This window comes from Megascapheus bottae, chromosome 4 (assembly GCF_031878675.1).
Source record: "Megascapheus bottae isolate mThoBot1 chromosome 4, mThoBot2.hap1, whole genome shotgun sequence".
Taxonomy (NCBI): domain Eukaryota; kingdom Metazoa; phylum Chordata; class Mammalia; order Rodentia; family Geomyidae; genus Megascapheus; species Megascapheus bottae.
The window spans coordinates 48,300,092-48,314,454 of NC_143512.1; the positions used below are offsets into that span (position 1 = coordinate 48,300,092).

Genomic DNA, 14,363 nt, shown 5'->3' on the forward strand with positions numbered 1-14,363 from the left:
TATATATATATATATATATATATATGTCTGAACTTCTTCTGCATATAAATCCTTCTAGAGGCTTCTTTTCTTCCAGAACAGCTGTTTAAATGAGTCAATGGTAAACTTAATGTTTTTTTTCCCCCTTTTATTTTCTCTTTAATTTTGAAGTCTCTGACTTCAAACCTTCAATCTTCCTCTGTCTCTAAGTGCTGAGATTTAAGGTATCTACCACTGGGCCAGGCTCTTATTTACTTATTTTGTGCTGGTCCTTGGCATGAATTCAGAGTCTGGATGTTGTCTCTGAGCTTTTTCATCTCAAAGCTAATGCTCTACCACCTGAACCACAGCTCCACTTTTGGCTTTTTGGTAGTTAATTGGAAATAATAGTCTCACAGCTGCCTTTGAACTGCAATATTTAGATCTCAGCTTCCTGAGTAGCTAGAATTACAGGAGTGAGCCATTGGCACCCAGCAAGACAGTTACTCTTTAAAAAAGGGGGGGGGGGCAGAGTTTGATCTAGTGGCAGAGTGCTTGCTTAGCATGCATGAAGACCGGGGTTCAATTTCTTGGTACCACATACCCACATACATAGAAAAACCTGGAAGTGAAGCTGTGGCTCAAGTGGTAGAGTGCTAGCCTTAAGGAAAGCTCAAGGACAATGTTCAGGCCCTGAGTTCAAGCCCCAGGACTGGCAAAAGAAAAAAAATAGTTATAGGGCTGGGAGCGTGGCCTAGTGGTAGAGCGCTTGCCTAGCATGCATGAAACCTGAGGTTTGATTCCTCAGTACCACATACACAGGGGAAAAAAAGGCAGAAGTGGCTCTGTGGCTCAAGTGATGTAGCGCTAGCCTTGAACAAAAGAAGCTGAGGGACCAGGCTCAGACCCTGAGTTCAAGCCCCAGGATTGGCAAAAAAAAAGTCATTGCAGAAGAGGCCTTGGTGAAAGCATGCACGGAGTAGTGATGCTTGGGTTTAAGTGTGTGGAGATTTACAAACTTTTAATGATGTATGTAACTGGATAACAAACCTAACCTTTCTAAGCTCAGTTTCCTGATGTTCAATATAGGAAAGATAAGTAGTAATTCCTGAGTTGTGGGGATTACGAGAGAGTTTCTGTAGCCTTGGCACTTGAAGTACTAGAGCCTTGCATTTTCTCACACTCCAGCACACAGAAGAGCAAACAGGGCCGCAAAGGGAGACAATCCCTTTCCCACCTCCTCTGCGGACGCTCCCAGCAGGCAGCCCAGCTTCCCCAGATCAGAACCTCAAGTTCTGACAGCGTCCGTCCGACTTCGGAGAGCTCCGATCTAGGCTCCAACGGTCAGAGGAGGCGGAAAGATCGTGGACACGGGTTTCCCAGAGGTAATTAGAGGCTAAAGGTAGATCTAGCTTCCATCCCAGCCAGGAAGAACCTTCTCACCCTTGTTGTTATTTGCATTCCAATGCAACCACCTCACCCGCTCCACCCAGCCCGCCTGCGGCCCGGAACTCCCCAGCTGGACCCATTCTTCCATATTAGGAGCGGGCGGGACTGGGCGATGGGGGGGTTCGGGGGGGAGCTCGAGGACAGGTGGCCGGGGGCGGGGCTTGGGTTCCGGAAGTCCAGCGGGGGGCGTGGCCTGTCCCCTGGGAGCTCTGAGGGGGCGGGGCCACTCTGAAGGGGCGGGGCCGAGCCGGGTGTTCCGGTCTCTGGGCGGGGCCTCCAGCAGGTGCGTCCAGGGGCTCGGGTTTCAGTGGAACAGATCCCACCCTGGGAAAGTGAGCGTGGAGGCTCGGATTGGAGCCGACGCGAAGACGGCCGGTTAGAGTGTCACGAGTGGGGCTCTGCGTTTCGAATTGGTGGCGGCGAACTCCCTGCCCGGCGCCGGGCCGGCTGGAAGGAAGGATGCGAAGTCGGAGCGTGGTGTGGCTGCTGGGGTGCGCCCTCCTGCTGGCGGCCTCTGCCTCCGGCAGCCTCACCCGGGACGGTGAGGAGCGGGGTCAGGGAAGGTGGCCGGGGCTTGGGACCCGGGGGCCAGGGCGCTTTGCTGGTGGTGGCTGCGGGACCCGCACACTGTGGGTGTTCTTCGGCCATTACCATCGCCTGGATGCGTCCAGCAGACTCTGACTTGCGGGGAGACTCCTACACCCCGGGCCGTCGGTGGCCGGAGTCGGCGGAGCCCGGCTGAGACAGATGTGCCCCGGAGCCTTCAGCCCCCATTAGCATTTAGCGTTTGCCGGTCGGGACTCTCCCAGCTCCCGCCTGTCGGCGAGGGGAAGCTGAGGGGTCCGGAGGGCCTCGTCTAGGGTACCCCGAGGACTGACTGGGCTTCTCCTCCCCCGGGTTGGCTGTGTTTGAAAACACTAGGTCATTAAGTAGATTTTCTCTCTGCCTGGCGGATCCCTCCGGGCTGCTCCTGGGGGCCCCTGGATGGTGGGTGGTTAGGGCAGCAGCAGGGGAGTGGGTGACATTTACTGGGGGGCGCCTTGTATCCGACCAGGTGGCCTTCCGTGCCACTCGGAGCGGCGCACAGCGGCGGCCGCCCGGGTCTGGAGGACGGGAAGATGCCGGGCCCGGGAACGGAGCCGCCGGGGTGCGGCCAGGGCGGTGCTCAGGTGCCGACTGCGCCGGGCCGGGCCGGGCCGGGCCGGGCCGGGGCGGGGCGGACCCGCTCCAACCGACGCGCCTGCGGGTCAGTTTCTCCCCGGGCTGGGCTGGCAGAGGCCGGCGGGCGTCCTGATTTTAATCGGCCGCGATGTCAAGGGCGCCGGGGTGGGGGGCCGTCTGGCTAGCGTTAAAAAGGAGGCTTTTACGTTTCCTGGCGAAAATTTGCCTATCTGCTGTAAAAGGCAGTTGCTTTTGTCCTTTTCAGAAGGACGTTGTGAAAACAAAAGGAATACATTGGTAAAATCAGACTAAAAATGCGTATTAAAACGTCTGGAGTTTCAAAAATGGACCCACGCCCGCTTCAGATGATTATCATTGGTATACATTTTTATAGGTCAGTATCACAAGGAAAGCATTTATTTCCAGGAAGTACTGAGCCCAACAACCCTTGTTACCTATGTCTTGTCTTTTTAATTTAAAATTAGTGTTATTATAAAGATAGTGTATAAAGGGGTCGCAGTTACATAAGTCAGAGAATGAGTACGTTTCTTTTTGGACAGTGTTACGGCTTTCCTCCTCCTCACTCTCTCCCAGGTTTTCCCTTCAGTCCTAGCTCACAAGCTGTGTAGTTCATTTTCAACATAGTGTCTACCTAGTGCTACTGCTGCATTTGTTCACCCTGCCCATGTCTTTTAAAGTGAGAAGCTTAAAACGTGGAAGTACGGGCTCTTGGTGCAAGCATGTAATCTCAGCTAATCAAGAGGCAGAGACTAGGAAGATGATGTTTCCAAGCTAAAAGGTCTGGGAGCCTCAAGTAGTAGCTTTTGTAGCCTTGAGTTCAAATCCCAGTATTGCCAGACAAGAAAGTACTCAGTAGCAAAGGTTATGTGCAAATTTCAGTGTAGGAGTAGATGACTCAAGACTTTATGATTCAGACAGCTCATATAGGAAGCACCCCTGGAACCTTTAGCTTACTCTTGTTTAAAAAGTGAAGAGCTTGGGGAAGAGAGATCCCAGTGTGAAGTGAACTTAACAATATAAAAAGATGTCAGAGCCAGGCACTGGAGGCTGAGATCTGAGGATCAGGGTTCAAAGCCAGCCCAGGCACTAAAGACCACGAGACTCTTATCTCCAGTTAACCACCAGAAAACCAGAAGTGGCACTGTGGCTCAAGTGGTAGGGAGGTAACCTTGAGCTGAAGAGCTCAGGGACAGAGCCCAGGCCCAGAGTTGTGCCAGGAAAACATTTTTTACTCCCCTCTTCTTCCCTCTCATGCAGTAGTAATAGATAAGATTTGTGTAAAACATCTTCCTTCTGTCTCCTCACTGGTCATAAAGTCTTAGAGTGGAGAATGGGGTGACAGGGGTCCAGACTGTCCTATAACCTTAAAGGCCATTTCTAGGGGTCTCCTTATTCCTTATCCCAAGAACCTTGGTAGAACCTTGGTAAATAGCTAATGAAGACTTGAGATGCAGAGAAGTATCCAGAGAGCTGTACAAAGGCAATGTACCATTGAAATCAGTTTCTCACAGTGAAAAGGCTAGGGAGGGCAGTCCCCTATAACAATCAGTCTATTCCCTTTCTTAAGAGACTGAAATTTCTGTTCTCTTTGCTTTTAAATTGCAGAAGTAGTAGTTTGGTGTTTTGGTGGCTAATGTGGGTGATCCTAACTACTCAGGAAGCTGAGACATGAAAATGGTGGTTTGATGACAGCCCAGACAGGAAAGTGAATTTCTTCTTTTTTTTTTTTTTTTTCAAAAAAAAGCTGGCTTTGAACTTGACTCAGATCTCAGACTCCTGAATAGCTAGGATTACAGGCGGGAGCCACCAGCAAATTAATGAGATTCTTATTTCCAGTTAACCACCAGAAAACCAGAAGTGGCCCTGTGGCTGAAAGTGGTGGAATGCTAGCCTTGAGCAAAAAGAGCTCAGGGACAGTGCCCACGCCCTGAATTCAAGGCCTATGACTGACAAAAAGTAGTATGTGATAATTACTGAGAAAAATTTAGTCAAATCACTCCCAAACCTCAGTCTCCAAAGGTAACTACTGCTAACATTTTGGGTTAAATCCTTTCCCATGATTCATAGACCCATGGATAAAATATCAGAAAATCTTTTTGTGTAAATGTGAGATTTTACAAGATGTTCAATAACCCAAAACAATATACCCAAAACATTTTATGTGTTGTACCTGAATTCCTAGAACCCCCAAAAGACCACCAGAGGCCACAGTCAAAGCTAAAAAACAAGGATCGTTTATTACGAGTTCAAACTCGGACCTCCGCTTACCTGTAGCCGGCAACGCTAAGAGGTCCTGAACAAGGATTTTACACAGCTTTTATAGGGAAATTCCATAGTTAAAATCACCTGATTGGCTGTTTGGTAACTCAAACCACTGGTCGCTTTAAGATTAATCAGAGCTCAGGTGTCTAACCACTGAGCATCAAGCTGTTGCCACCTGGGGTTCAAGTACATGGGCCCTGAGCAAGGGGGGGAGGGGGTCATTCCCAGAACATGGGACAACCTTGGCACAACAATGTATGTGTAGGCTGGTCCTGACACTTAAACTCAGGGCCTGGGTATGGTCCCTGAGCTTTATTTCTTAAGGTTAGTGCCACTTGAGACACAGATCCACCTTATGGATTTGGGAGTAAGGGGTACTTAGCTCCCAATAAGAGTCTCACAGACTTTCTTCCCTGGGCTGGCTTGGAACTGTGATCTTCAGATCTCAGCCTCCTGAATAGCTAGAATTACAGGTATGAGCCACTGGTTCCCAGTTCATGAAATATTTTTTAGTGACTTTAAAAACAGTGCCTGACATTGTTTTTACCACTTGAGAAACTGAAGAAATAGGAAGATTGTAAGTTTGAAATGTGTTGTAGGAGGATGTATTTTAAGATTAGTCTTCTGCTGATTGATACATGGGATATGGAAGAGGGAGAGGTGTGTGAACATGGAGAGAGGACTGCATCGCCACACAGTCTCCTTTGCTTGCCTGGTGTTACTGATTAACTGCTCAGTGATGTCTCATGAAGACTGTTTGACTTTGTTATGGTTTTATTAGCTGAGCAACCATTTATCTTGAAAGAATGCGTAAGAAATTTACTAGAAGGACTGGCTAGGGAGGGCGCCTCAGCAATTGAGACTGTTGATTTTTCAGCCTGTGACTCCCAAGGGATTGGGTGGAAAAAGAACATTTAGGGCTAGGGGATGGTAGGGAAGAGAGGATTAGGAGAGAGTTAACACGAAGTACTTTTCCTCCTTAGCTCGATGGGGAGATAGTGGGCTCACTCTCGGCTAGAATTCAGCAGGGCTGGAATACTGTCCCCTCACTTTGTTTTTATCTAATGAATCTATTCATGGCAGCATAGAGAATCTGTCTGTGCTTTTACAGGAAAACTTCGAATGTGTCATGGTATTGAAGTATTTACTGATGGTACCAGCACTGGAACTTGAATTTAGCATCTCAAACTTGCTTGGTTTTTATATTCAAAGCTGGTGTTCTACCACTTGAGCCATACCTCTACTTCTGGCTTTTTGCTGGTTAATTGGAGGTAAGAGTCTCTTGGAGTTTTCTGTCCATGCTGGCTCTGATCTGTGATCCTCAGTGGGTAGGATTACCAATGTGAGCTACCATCATCAAGTTTAGTAGTTTGGGTTTGAAGTGAGGCCCTGGGCCCTGAGCTTCTCTGCTTAAGGCTAGTGCTGTACCACTTGGAGTCACAGCTCAGCTCCATTTCCAGCTTTTTAGTAGTTAATTGGCCTTCTGCTTGGCCTTCTGAGTAGCTGGAATTATAGGCAGTAGTGAGCCACTGACACCTGGCGTGTAGTTCCAGCTTTTTTTTTTTTTTTGCCAGTCCTGGACTTGAGCTCAGGGCCTGAGCACTGTCCTTGGACTTTCTCAAGGCTAGAACTCTACCACTTGAGCCTCAGCACCACTTCCGGCTTTTTCTATATATGTGGTACCGAGGAATCGAACCTAGGTCTTCGCGCATGCTAGGCAAGCACTTTAACCACTAGGCCAAACTCCCGGCCCCTAGTTCCAGCTTTTGACATTAACTCTTTTGTTTTATGACAAACAGTGGTCCAAGTGAATATTCTTGTACAAAAAGTAATTTAGATTTCTTCAGTTTGGCTAGGGTATATGGAATACATTTCTATAATTGCTGAATTATGAGGCAATTCTTTTTTTTTTTTTCTTTTGCCAGTCCTGGGGACTGAACTCAGGGCCTGAGCACTGTCCTTGGGCTTTCCTCAAGGTTAGTGTTCTACCACTTGAGCCACAGAACCAGTTCTGGCCTTTTCTATGTATATGGTACTGAGGAATCGAACCCTGGTCTTCGTGCATGCTAGGCAAGCACTCTACCGCTAGGCCAAACTCCCGACCCTTATGAGGCAATTCTATTTTGAATTTTGATACATTTTTGGCAAGTTACGCTCTGTAAAGATTATACTAGCTTACAAAAACTTTCTAACAAGGTAAGAAGTGAAGTTCTGTCCTCTTCAGTTGTTGTACTTCAGAGACAGCTTTTTCTTTTGCTGTTGTTATTTATTTATTTATTTATTTTTAGCAAACATTAGTTGTGTGTGTAGTGGGGGGACAGGGCTTATTATGACATTTCCTCACCTGCAACCTTGCCCCCTATTGCTCTCCCTTATTCCCTCATAGCTATATCTCTTTCCCCCTCTCTATATAGAGATATCAATCGCATATACCTATCTCTCTATCGTTATATAAATTTTATTATAGTTTGATAATTATTCCTCCAGGCTTCAGATTTTTCAAAGAGGTGGCCACTGTAAACTTTCTTTTTTCCAGCTGTGGGGCTTGAATTCTGGGTTTAGGTGCTCTTCAGCACAAGGCTAGTGCTTTACTACTTTGAGCCACAGTACCACTTCCAGTTTTCTAGTAGTTAATTGAAAAGACTCTCATAGAATTTCTTGCCCTGGCTGGATTTGAACCTTTATCCTCAGATCTCAGCCTCCTGAGTAGCTAGGATTACAAGCATGCGATACCAGCACCCAGCTCAATAATCTTATTAGATTTCTATCTGTCTAGTCTCTTTTTTCAGTTATCAGTGTATCATGGCTATCCTTCCAAATCCAGATGTCTTGGCCAGTATTTTGTGTGTTCTTCTGGGTTGGGTTACGGTAGGTTAGAAATGGATTCTGACTTGTGCATCTCTGCTGTGTATTATTGCCTACCTAGCAAGCACTGTTGATCCCAGCCTCGGAAATTGGGATACTCTGATTGCTTCATATGTGTTTAAACCTCTATGTGTATTCATGTCTGCCCAGCCTTGTGAAGCAAAAATGCTTGAAGCAGAGACACAGTAGTTTTCTAGTTAAGGTCTGTGAGTTTTGATGAGTGGCGTAGAACACAAACAAAGCCAGATCGGTGTATACTGTGCTGAGATGGGCCTGGGAACTTTCCCATAGTATCTTTTTTTTTTCCTCCTAGTCCTGGGGCTTGAACTCAGGGCCTGGGCACTGTCCTTGGACACTTTTTGCTCAAGGCTAACACCCTGCCACTTGAGCCACAGTACCACTTCCAGCTTTTTATGAGTATGTGGTACCAAGGAATCAAACCCAGGGCTTTGTGCATTCTACCACTAGGCCACACTCCCAGCCCCCTATAGTATTTTTATGTTTATTTATGCATGCTCTTGAAAGCATGGTATTCTTGACAAGCCATTCAGGTTTGTTTTGAGGAGAGTAAGTTTAGTTTTTCTTCCTCTCTCTTTTCTTTGTCCCAGTCCCGAGGCTTGAACTGATAGCCAGGCACTGTTCCTGAGCAGCTGCTGTTGCTGCTTTCTGCTGCTGCTGCTGCTGCTGCTGCTTCCTCTTCCTCCTCCTCCTCCTCCTCCTCCCCCTCCTCCCCCTCCTCCCCCTCCTCCCCCTCCTCCCCCTCTCCCTCTCCCTCTCCTTCCTTCTCCTCCCCTTCCCCCCCTTCTTCTTTGCTGGTCATGACACTTGAATTCAGGCCTCCTCACTGCCATGAGGTTTTTTGCTCAAGGCTAGTACTCACAACTCCAGTTCTGGTTTTCTAGTGGTTAATTGGAGATAAGAGACTCATAGATTTTCCTGCCCTAGCTGGTTTTGAATTGCTATCTGTAGATCTCAGCCTCTTGAAGAATAGGTAGAATTGCAGGAGTAATCCACCAGTGCCAGGCCCTGAGCTTCCTTTTGCTTAAGGCTTAGTGCTTTATCACTTGAGCCACAGCACCATTCCTGATGTTTCGGAGTAGTTTTATTGGAGCTAAGAGTCTCATGGACATTCTTGCCCTGGTTGGCTTTAAACTCTGATCCTCAGATCTTAGCCTCCTGAGTAGCTAGACTTATAGGTGTGAGGCACCAATGCCTAGCTCTCGCCTTTTTTCTTGTCATTGGATTGAGCACCTACCTGGGTAATCCTGGTAATTGTTTTGAGATCTCTTAATGATATCTGCAAAGACTGGTCTTTGAAATAAGCTAATGTTCACAAATCCTCTTTTAAAAACCACCTTTCAAACCTCATCATTATGTGGAAAACAAGGTGTGTATATCCTCCCATGCTGCATTTGGTCCATCACTGTCTTATCTAGGGAAGCCTTAAGAGGGCATAGTCAGTGCTGCTGAGCGGGATCACAGATTCCATGAGAGGACAGAGTGCTGGCTGAGCCTAGAGGTAACTCAAGAACAGTGTCTTTACTGGTATGGTACAGATATCCCTGTGTGCTGAAGGCAGACTGTTTCTTCTCATTAAAGTAAGGTCCTTCCGTGTCTTCACTTCCTCCTGCAGGTCCCTGAGCATGTGGTTGGGGCAGGCTGTAAGAGGGATATGCTATTCGTTTGTTTTCTATTGATAAGGTTGCACTATGTTATTCAGGCAGGGGAGTTCCTGGGCTCAAACAATCCACCTGCCTGAGCCTTCCAAGTAATGGAGATTGCAGATGAATGCCACCAGTTTTGTTTATAGTTTTGTTTTGGTTTTGGTGAGTTGTGAGGCTTGAACTCAGGGTCTGAGTGCTGTCCCTGAACTCTTCTACTCAATGCTATTTTAAGCCACAGCCTCACTCCCAGTTTGTGAGTGGTTAATTGGAGATAAGGGTCTCATGGGGACTTTTCTGTCTGGGCTGGCTTCGAACCACCATACTCAGATCGCAGCCTCCTGAGCAGTGAGGATTATAAGTGTGAGCCACCTGCTCCTGGCTGTTAGTAGTTGTTAATACCAGACTCAATAGCAGGGAAGCAGGAAAAGTTGTTGAAACCTGTTGTGTAACCTGCTTCAAAGTCAGAATACAAATTTGTCCTCTGTCCACACTTGCCTGGCCAGTAACTTTGACGTTGGAAGTCCTGCCTGGCTTCAGGTCTCCATGAGAAGGACTCCAGGAAGCCATGAAGCAGAGAGTCCCTGTCTCTGGTTGAGGCATCCTTGTGGGTAGTGAGGGTAGGTCCCTGTAGCTCTGGGATCTTGTGGTGCTGAGCTCTGGGTTGTGGCATGGCTGACAGCCAGGTGGAATCCTGGCTTGGGGCTACCATAGGATTGAAGGCTATTATTAAACAAGAAATGAGGAAGCTGGTGTCTTTCATTCTTCTATCCTTCTAGAACATTTAAAAAACAGTTACTGCATGACCCTAAATTAGTTTCCAGTAGTTGACCCATCAAGGCACTATTGAGTGTTAGAATACAAGAATAGTAGTGCAGATAGGCTTACTTTTAGTGGCTTTCAATCACAGCTGATGCTCTGTCATTTGAGCTACACCTCCAGTCTAGATTTTTTGTCGTTGTTGTTGGTCATGGGGCTCAAACTCAGGGCACTGTCTTTGAGCTTTTTTTGGCTCAAGGCTAGTGCTTCACCACTTTTAGCCACAGTGCCACTTCTGGTTCTCTGGTGGCTAATTGGAGACAAGAGTCTCACAGATTTTCCTGCCTAGTGGTTCAGCCTAAGCAGTCAGGCTACTCAGCCTCTTGAGTGGCTAGGATTCTAGGGCTGACAGTATCTAGCTTTTGCTGGTTAATTGGAGATAGAATCTGGAGGGGGGTTTTCCTGCCAGGGCTGGCTTTGAACTTGTATCCTATAAGTCTCAGTCACCTGAATAACACCTCTGGCACCTGGATGTAGGTTAGCGGTACAGTGCTTTGCCCAGGGTTCAATCCACTGAAGCCATATCACTCTCTTAAAAGAGCACCATTGCCTGAAGAAAGAGTACTTTGTGGAATGCTCCCGCGGTGTGTGTGCTTCTGTCATCATCTTCAGTTGTTTTCATTTGAGCACAGCAGTCTTATTGCTAGAATGCCTGTATTGGTAAGAACTCTTGCCTACCTTTCTTTAACAGGAACCAACCGCACGTCCCGAGGAAGAAGTCTCATTGGGAAAAACCATGGCCTCCCTCCGGTCACTGCGAAAGGAGCTCAAGAGGAGCCAAGTCTTTCTGTGGATGAATCTTCTACAGCTGTGCTCACGGGGAAGCTGACTACCATCTTTCTTCCTGTGGTCTACACCATCGTCTTTGTGGTCGGTTTTCCCAGCAATGCCATGGCCTTGTGGGTTTTTCTTTTCCGAACAAAGAAAAAGCACCCCGCGGTGATTTACATGGCCAACCTGGCCCTGGCCGACCTCCTCTCTGTCATCTGGTTCCCCCTGAAGATCGCCTACCACATACACGGCAACAACTGGGTCTATGGAGATGCTCTGTGTAAGGTGCTCATCGCCTTTTTCTATGGCAACATGTACTGTTCCATTCTCTTCATCACCTGCCTGAGTGTGCAGCGGTACTGGGTCATTGTGAACCCCATGGGTCACTCCAGGAAGAGGGCTGCAGTGGCCATTGGTGTCTCCCTGGGAATCTGGCTGTTGATTCTGCTGGTCACCATCCCCTTGTACCTCACGGAACAGACCGCCTACATTCCCGCGCTCAATATCACCACCTGCCACGATGTGCTGCCTGAGGAGATGCTGGTGGGGGACATGTTCAATTACTTCCTCTCTCTGGCCATCGGAGCCTTCATGTTCCCAGCCTTCCTCACGGCTTCGGCCTACGTGCTTATGATCAGAACGCTCCGATCTTCCGCCATGGATGATAACTCAGAGAAGAAGAAGAAGAGGGCCATCAGGCTCATTATCATTGTCCTGGCCATGTACTTGATCTGTTTCACCCCGAGTAATCTCCTGCTCGTGGTACATTATTTCCTGATTAAAAGTCAAGGCCAGAGCCACGTCTACGCCCTGTACATCACAGCCCTCTGCCTCTCCACCCTCAATAGCTGCATCGACCCCTTTGTCTATTACTTTATTTCTAAAGATTTCAGGGATCACGCAAAGAATGCGCTGCTCTGTCGGAGTGTCCGCACTGTGAAGAGGATGCAAATATCCCTCACCTCAAAGAAATTCTCCCGGAAATCCAGCTCTTACTCTTCAAGTTCCACCAGTGTTAAAGCCTCCTACTGAGTTCTCTCCATAGATGGAAGTTGTACGGTTGGATGTGAAGTCCACTTCATGAGGGGAGGTGACAATTGCTGTCTAACCAAGCCGGTCTCTGTGTATACAGGATTGCTCAAAACTTCCCTGAGATGTCCCCACATGCTGTCAGCGTCAGAAATCCCGCTGCTCAGATGTCAGAAGTAATCTGACAGAAGCAGACTTTTCAGGTCTGGTGACTTGCCAAACTTGCCACAACTGACTTGAAGACTGAGTTCCTAGCATAAACTATATTTTCTGCATCTGAAGTCCACTCTGACCATGTTAGGGAGAGAGCATCTGACTGATTTTACAGCGGAGGAGGATGAATATGTTACTCTCCTTAATGAACTGCCCGGAGTCACATTTCCAACCAGTCAGTGAACTTGGGTGGGTGATGGCGTTAACTTGTTCAGTGCTTTGCATACTGGCATCATCTTATTAAAAGAGTGGGTTCTGCCAGGCATTGGTGGCTGACGCCTGTAATCCTAGTTTCTCAGGAAACTGAGATCTGAGGATTGCAGTTCAAAGCCAGCCCAGGGAAGGAAAGTCTATGACATTCTTTATTCAATCACCCAGCAAAAAAAAGTTGGAAGTGGAGCTATGGTTCACTTGGTAGAGAGCTAGCCTTGAATTGGGACAAAAGTTCAGGGCAGTGCCTAGGAAGGAAGGAAGGAAGGAAGGAAGGAAGGAAGGAAGGAAGGAAGGAAGGAAGGAAGAAAGAAAGAAAGATGGATGGATGGATGTGTGGGTTCCTTAGCTTCAGTAATGCGGCTCAATTGGGAGCAGACCTACGACAGCGGCTTGAGGACTACTTTTCTGAGCAGGACTTCCACTCTACTAAGTGCCATGATCATTTCTGAGAAGAAAATATGCCAAAAATGTTTTGTGTCTCTTTATGTTCAGCTGATGAGAAAATGTCCTGTTGACTTATAAAGCTTGTCAGTTATTTCTTTATTAATCCTTTTAGTTTTGTGTTTATTGGTATTCAAGAAAAATTCAAGGCTCTTAAACATGTAAAGACAAATTTTGTATAATTTTTTGGTACTGACTTCAGTCAGAAAAATAGACTGTTTTGTAACTAAGAATAACTTTTACCAGTTAGTATTTTTTCTAAAATATTGTTGAGATATTTATTGTCAGTTTTGTTCACTTGTGCCTCATAGTGTTTGAGGCACATCTTGTTTGAAAAATACTAGGAATGTAGAAGAGTTTGCAACACATTTAAGGGAGTTGAATCCAAACTGACTTTTTGTATGCCTGTTGTATTTGTAACTTTAAAAAAGTTATTGTATGATTGATGTATAAATAATGCGTGATTTTTTAAAACAACTTATTTCTAAAGTGCCTATTTTGTTTGTGTGCAAAGCAGAAAGTAGGGGGGAAAATCCTACAATGGTCACACTTAAAAAAATTTTTTTTTTTTAGCACTAAGGCTAGTTTTGAATTTGGGGCCTGGAGCTTGCTAGGCGAGTGCTCTAGTACTTGAGCCACATCACCAGCCCTAGCGTGTCCATCCATCTGTCTGACCATCCATCTTCCCCTATTCCCCCAATTAGAGATGGAGTCTAGCAGACGTTTTGCTTAAGCTGGCCCAGAACCACTGTTCTCCACATCTCAGCATCCTGAGTAGTTAGATTGCAGGTATGAGGCACTAGCTCGTAACCAGTTTAAAAGGATGCAGAGTAGTCTTTGGGGATACATTACAATGTATTTGTAGTGATTTCTCTGCTTCAGAGCTCCTGAAGATGTTGCCCTCCCCCCTATCCCCAACCTGCCATTTTACCTGTCAAAACAGACATGTTGAGAGTATTTTTGTAGGAAAAGTTTCTGGAAGTAGAATGTCTAGTTCACAATCTAAATCTCCGTGTTAGGGCTAGGGGTGGCTTACTTAGCATGTTGCCAGCATACACAAGGTTCAAGGCCTGTCCCGGCAGAGGGGGGCAGGGGTTAGCTTTGATGCCTAGTGTAGATTTTGAAAACTTTACTGAGTTGCTCTCCCTGGGGTATACTGCTACTGCAATAGTAACTGCACCATTTCCTGAAATACTCATGGATCTTTTGTCACGCTGGTTGGGGGACAGGGTATGTTTGTGAGGACTCATTATTTTAATGTGGATGAAAAAAAACACTAAAAAATCACAGTGGAGTGGCTGAGAGTGCACAGCTTGAACTGAGCTGAATTTTGATTCCTTCATTTCCTACCCTTGAAAAAGTTTTGTAACTTTAAAGAATATTCTTCTTAGCTTGACGAATCATTAGTGTCATCTTCACAAAGTTAAAGGATAAAATAACTGGGCATATTGATACACTCACAAATAAAATACCATAATAGCAGAGTACTTGCCTAGCATA

At 46.6% G+C, this 14,363-nt stretch overlaps 1 protein-coding gene across 1 annotated transcript; it reads left to right on the forward strand.

The window, feature by feature from the left end:
* The first annotated feature begins 1,704 nt into the window (after positions 1 to 1,704).
* On the forward strand, positions 1,705 to 12,298 carry F2rl1 (F2R like trypsin receptor 1). The gene is made up of 2 exons (XM_090331856.1): positions 1,705 to 1,948; positions 10,888 to 12,298. The coding sequence occupies exons 1-2, from the start codon at positions 1,867 to 1,869 to the stop codon at positions 11,997 to 11,999; spliced, it is 1,194 nt and encodes a 397-aa protein (XP_090187982.1). The 5' UTR covers positions 1,705 to 1,866; the 3' UTR covers positions 12,000 to 12,298.
* Positions 12,299 to 14,363: the final 2,065 nt, after the last annotated feature.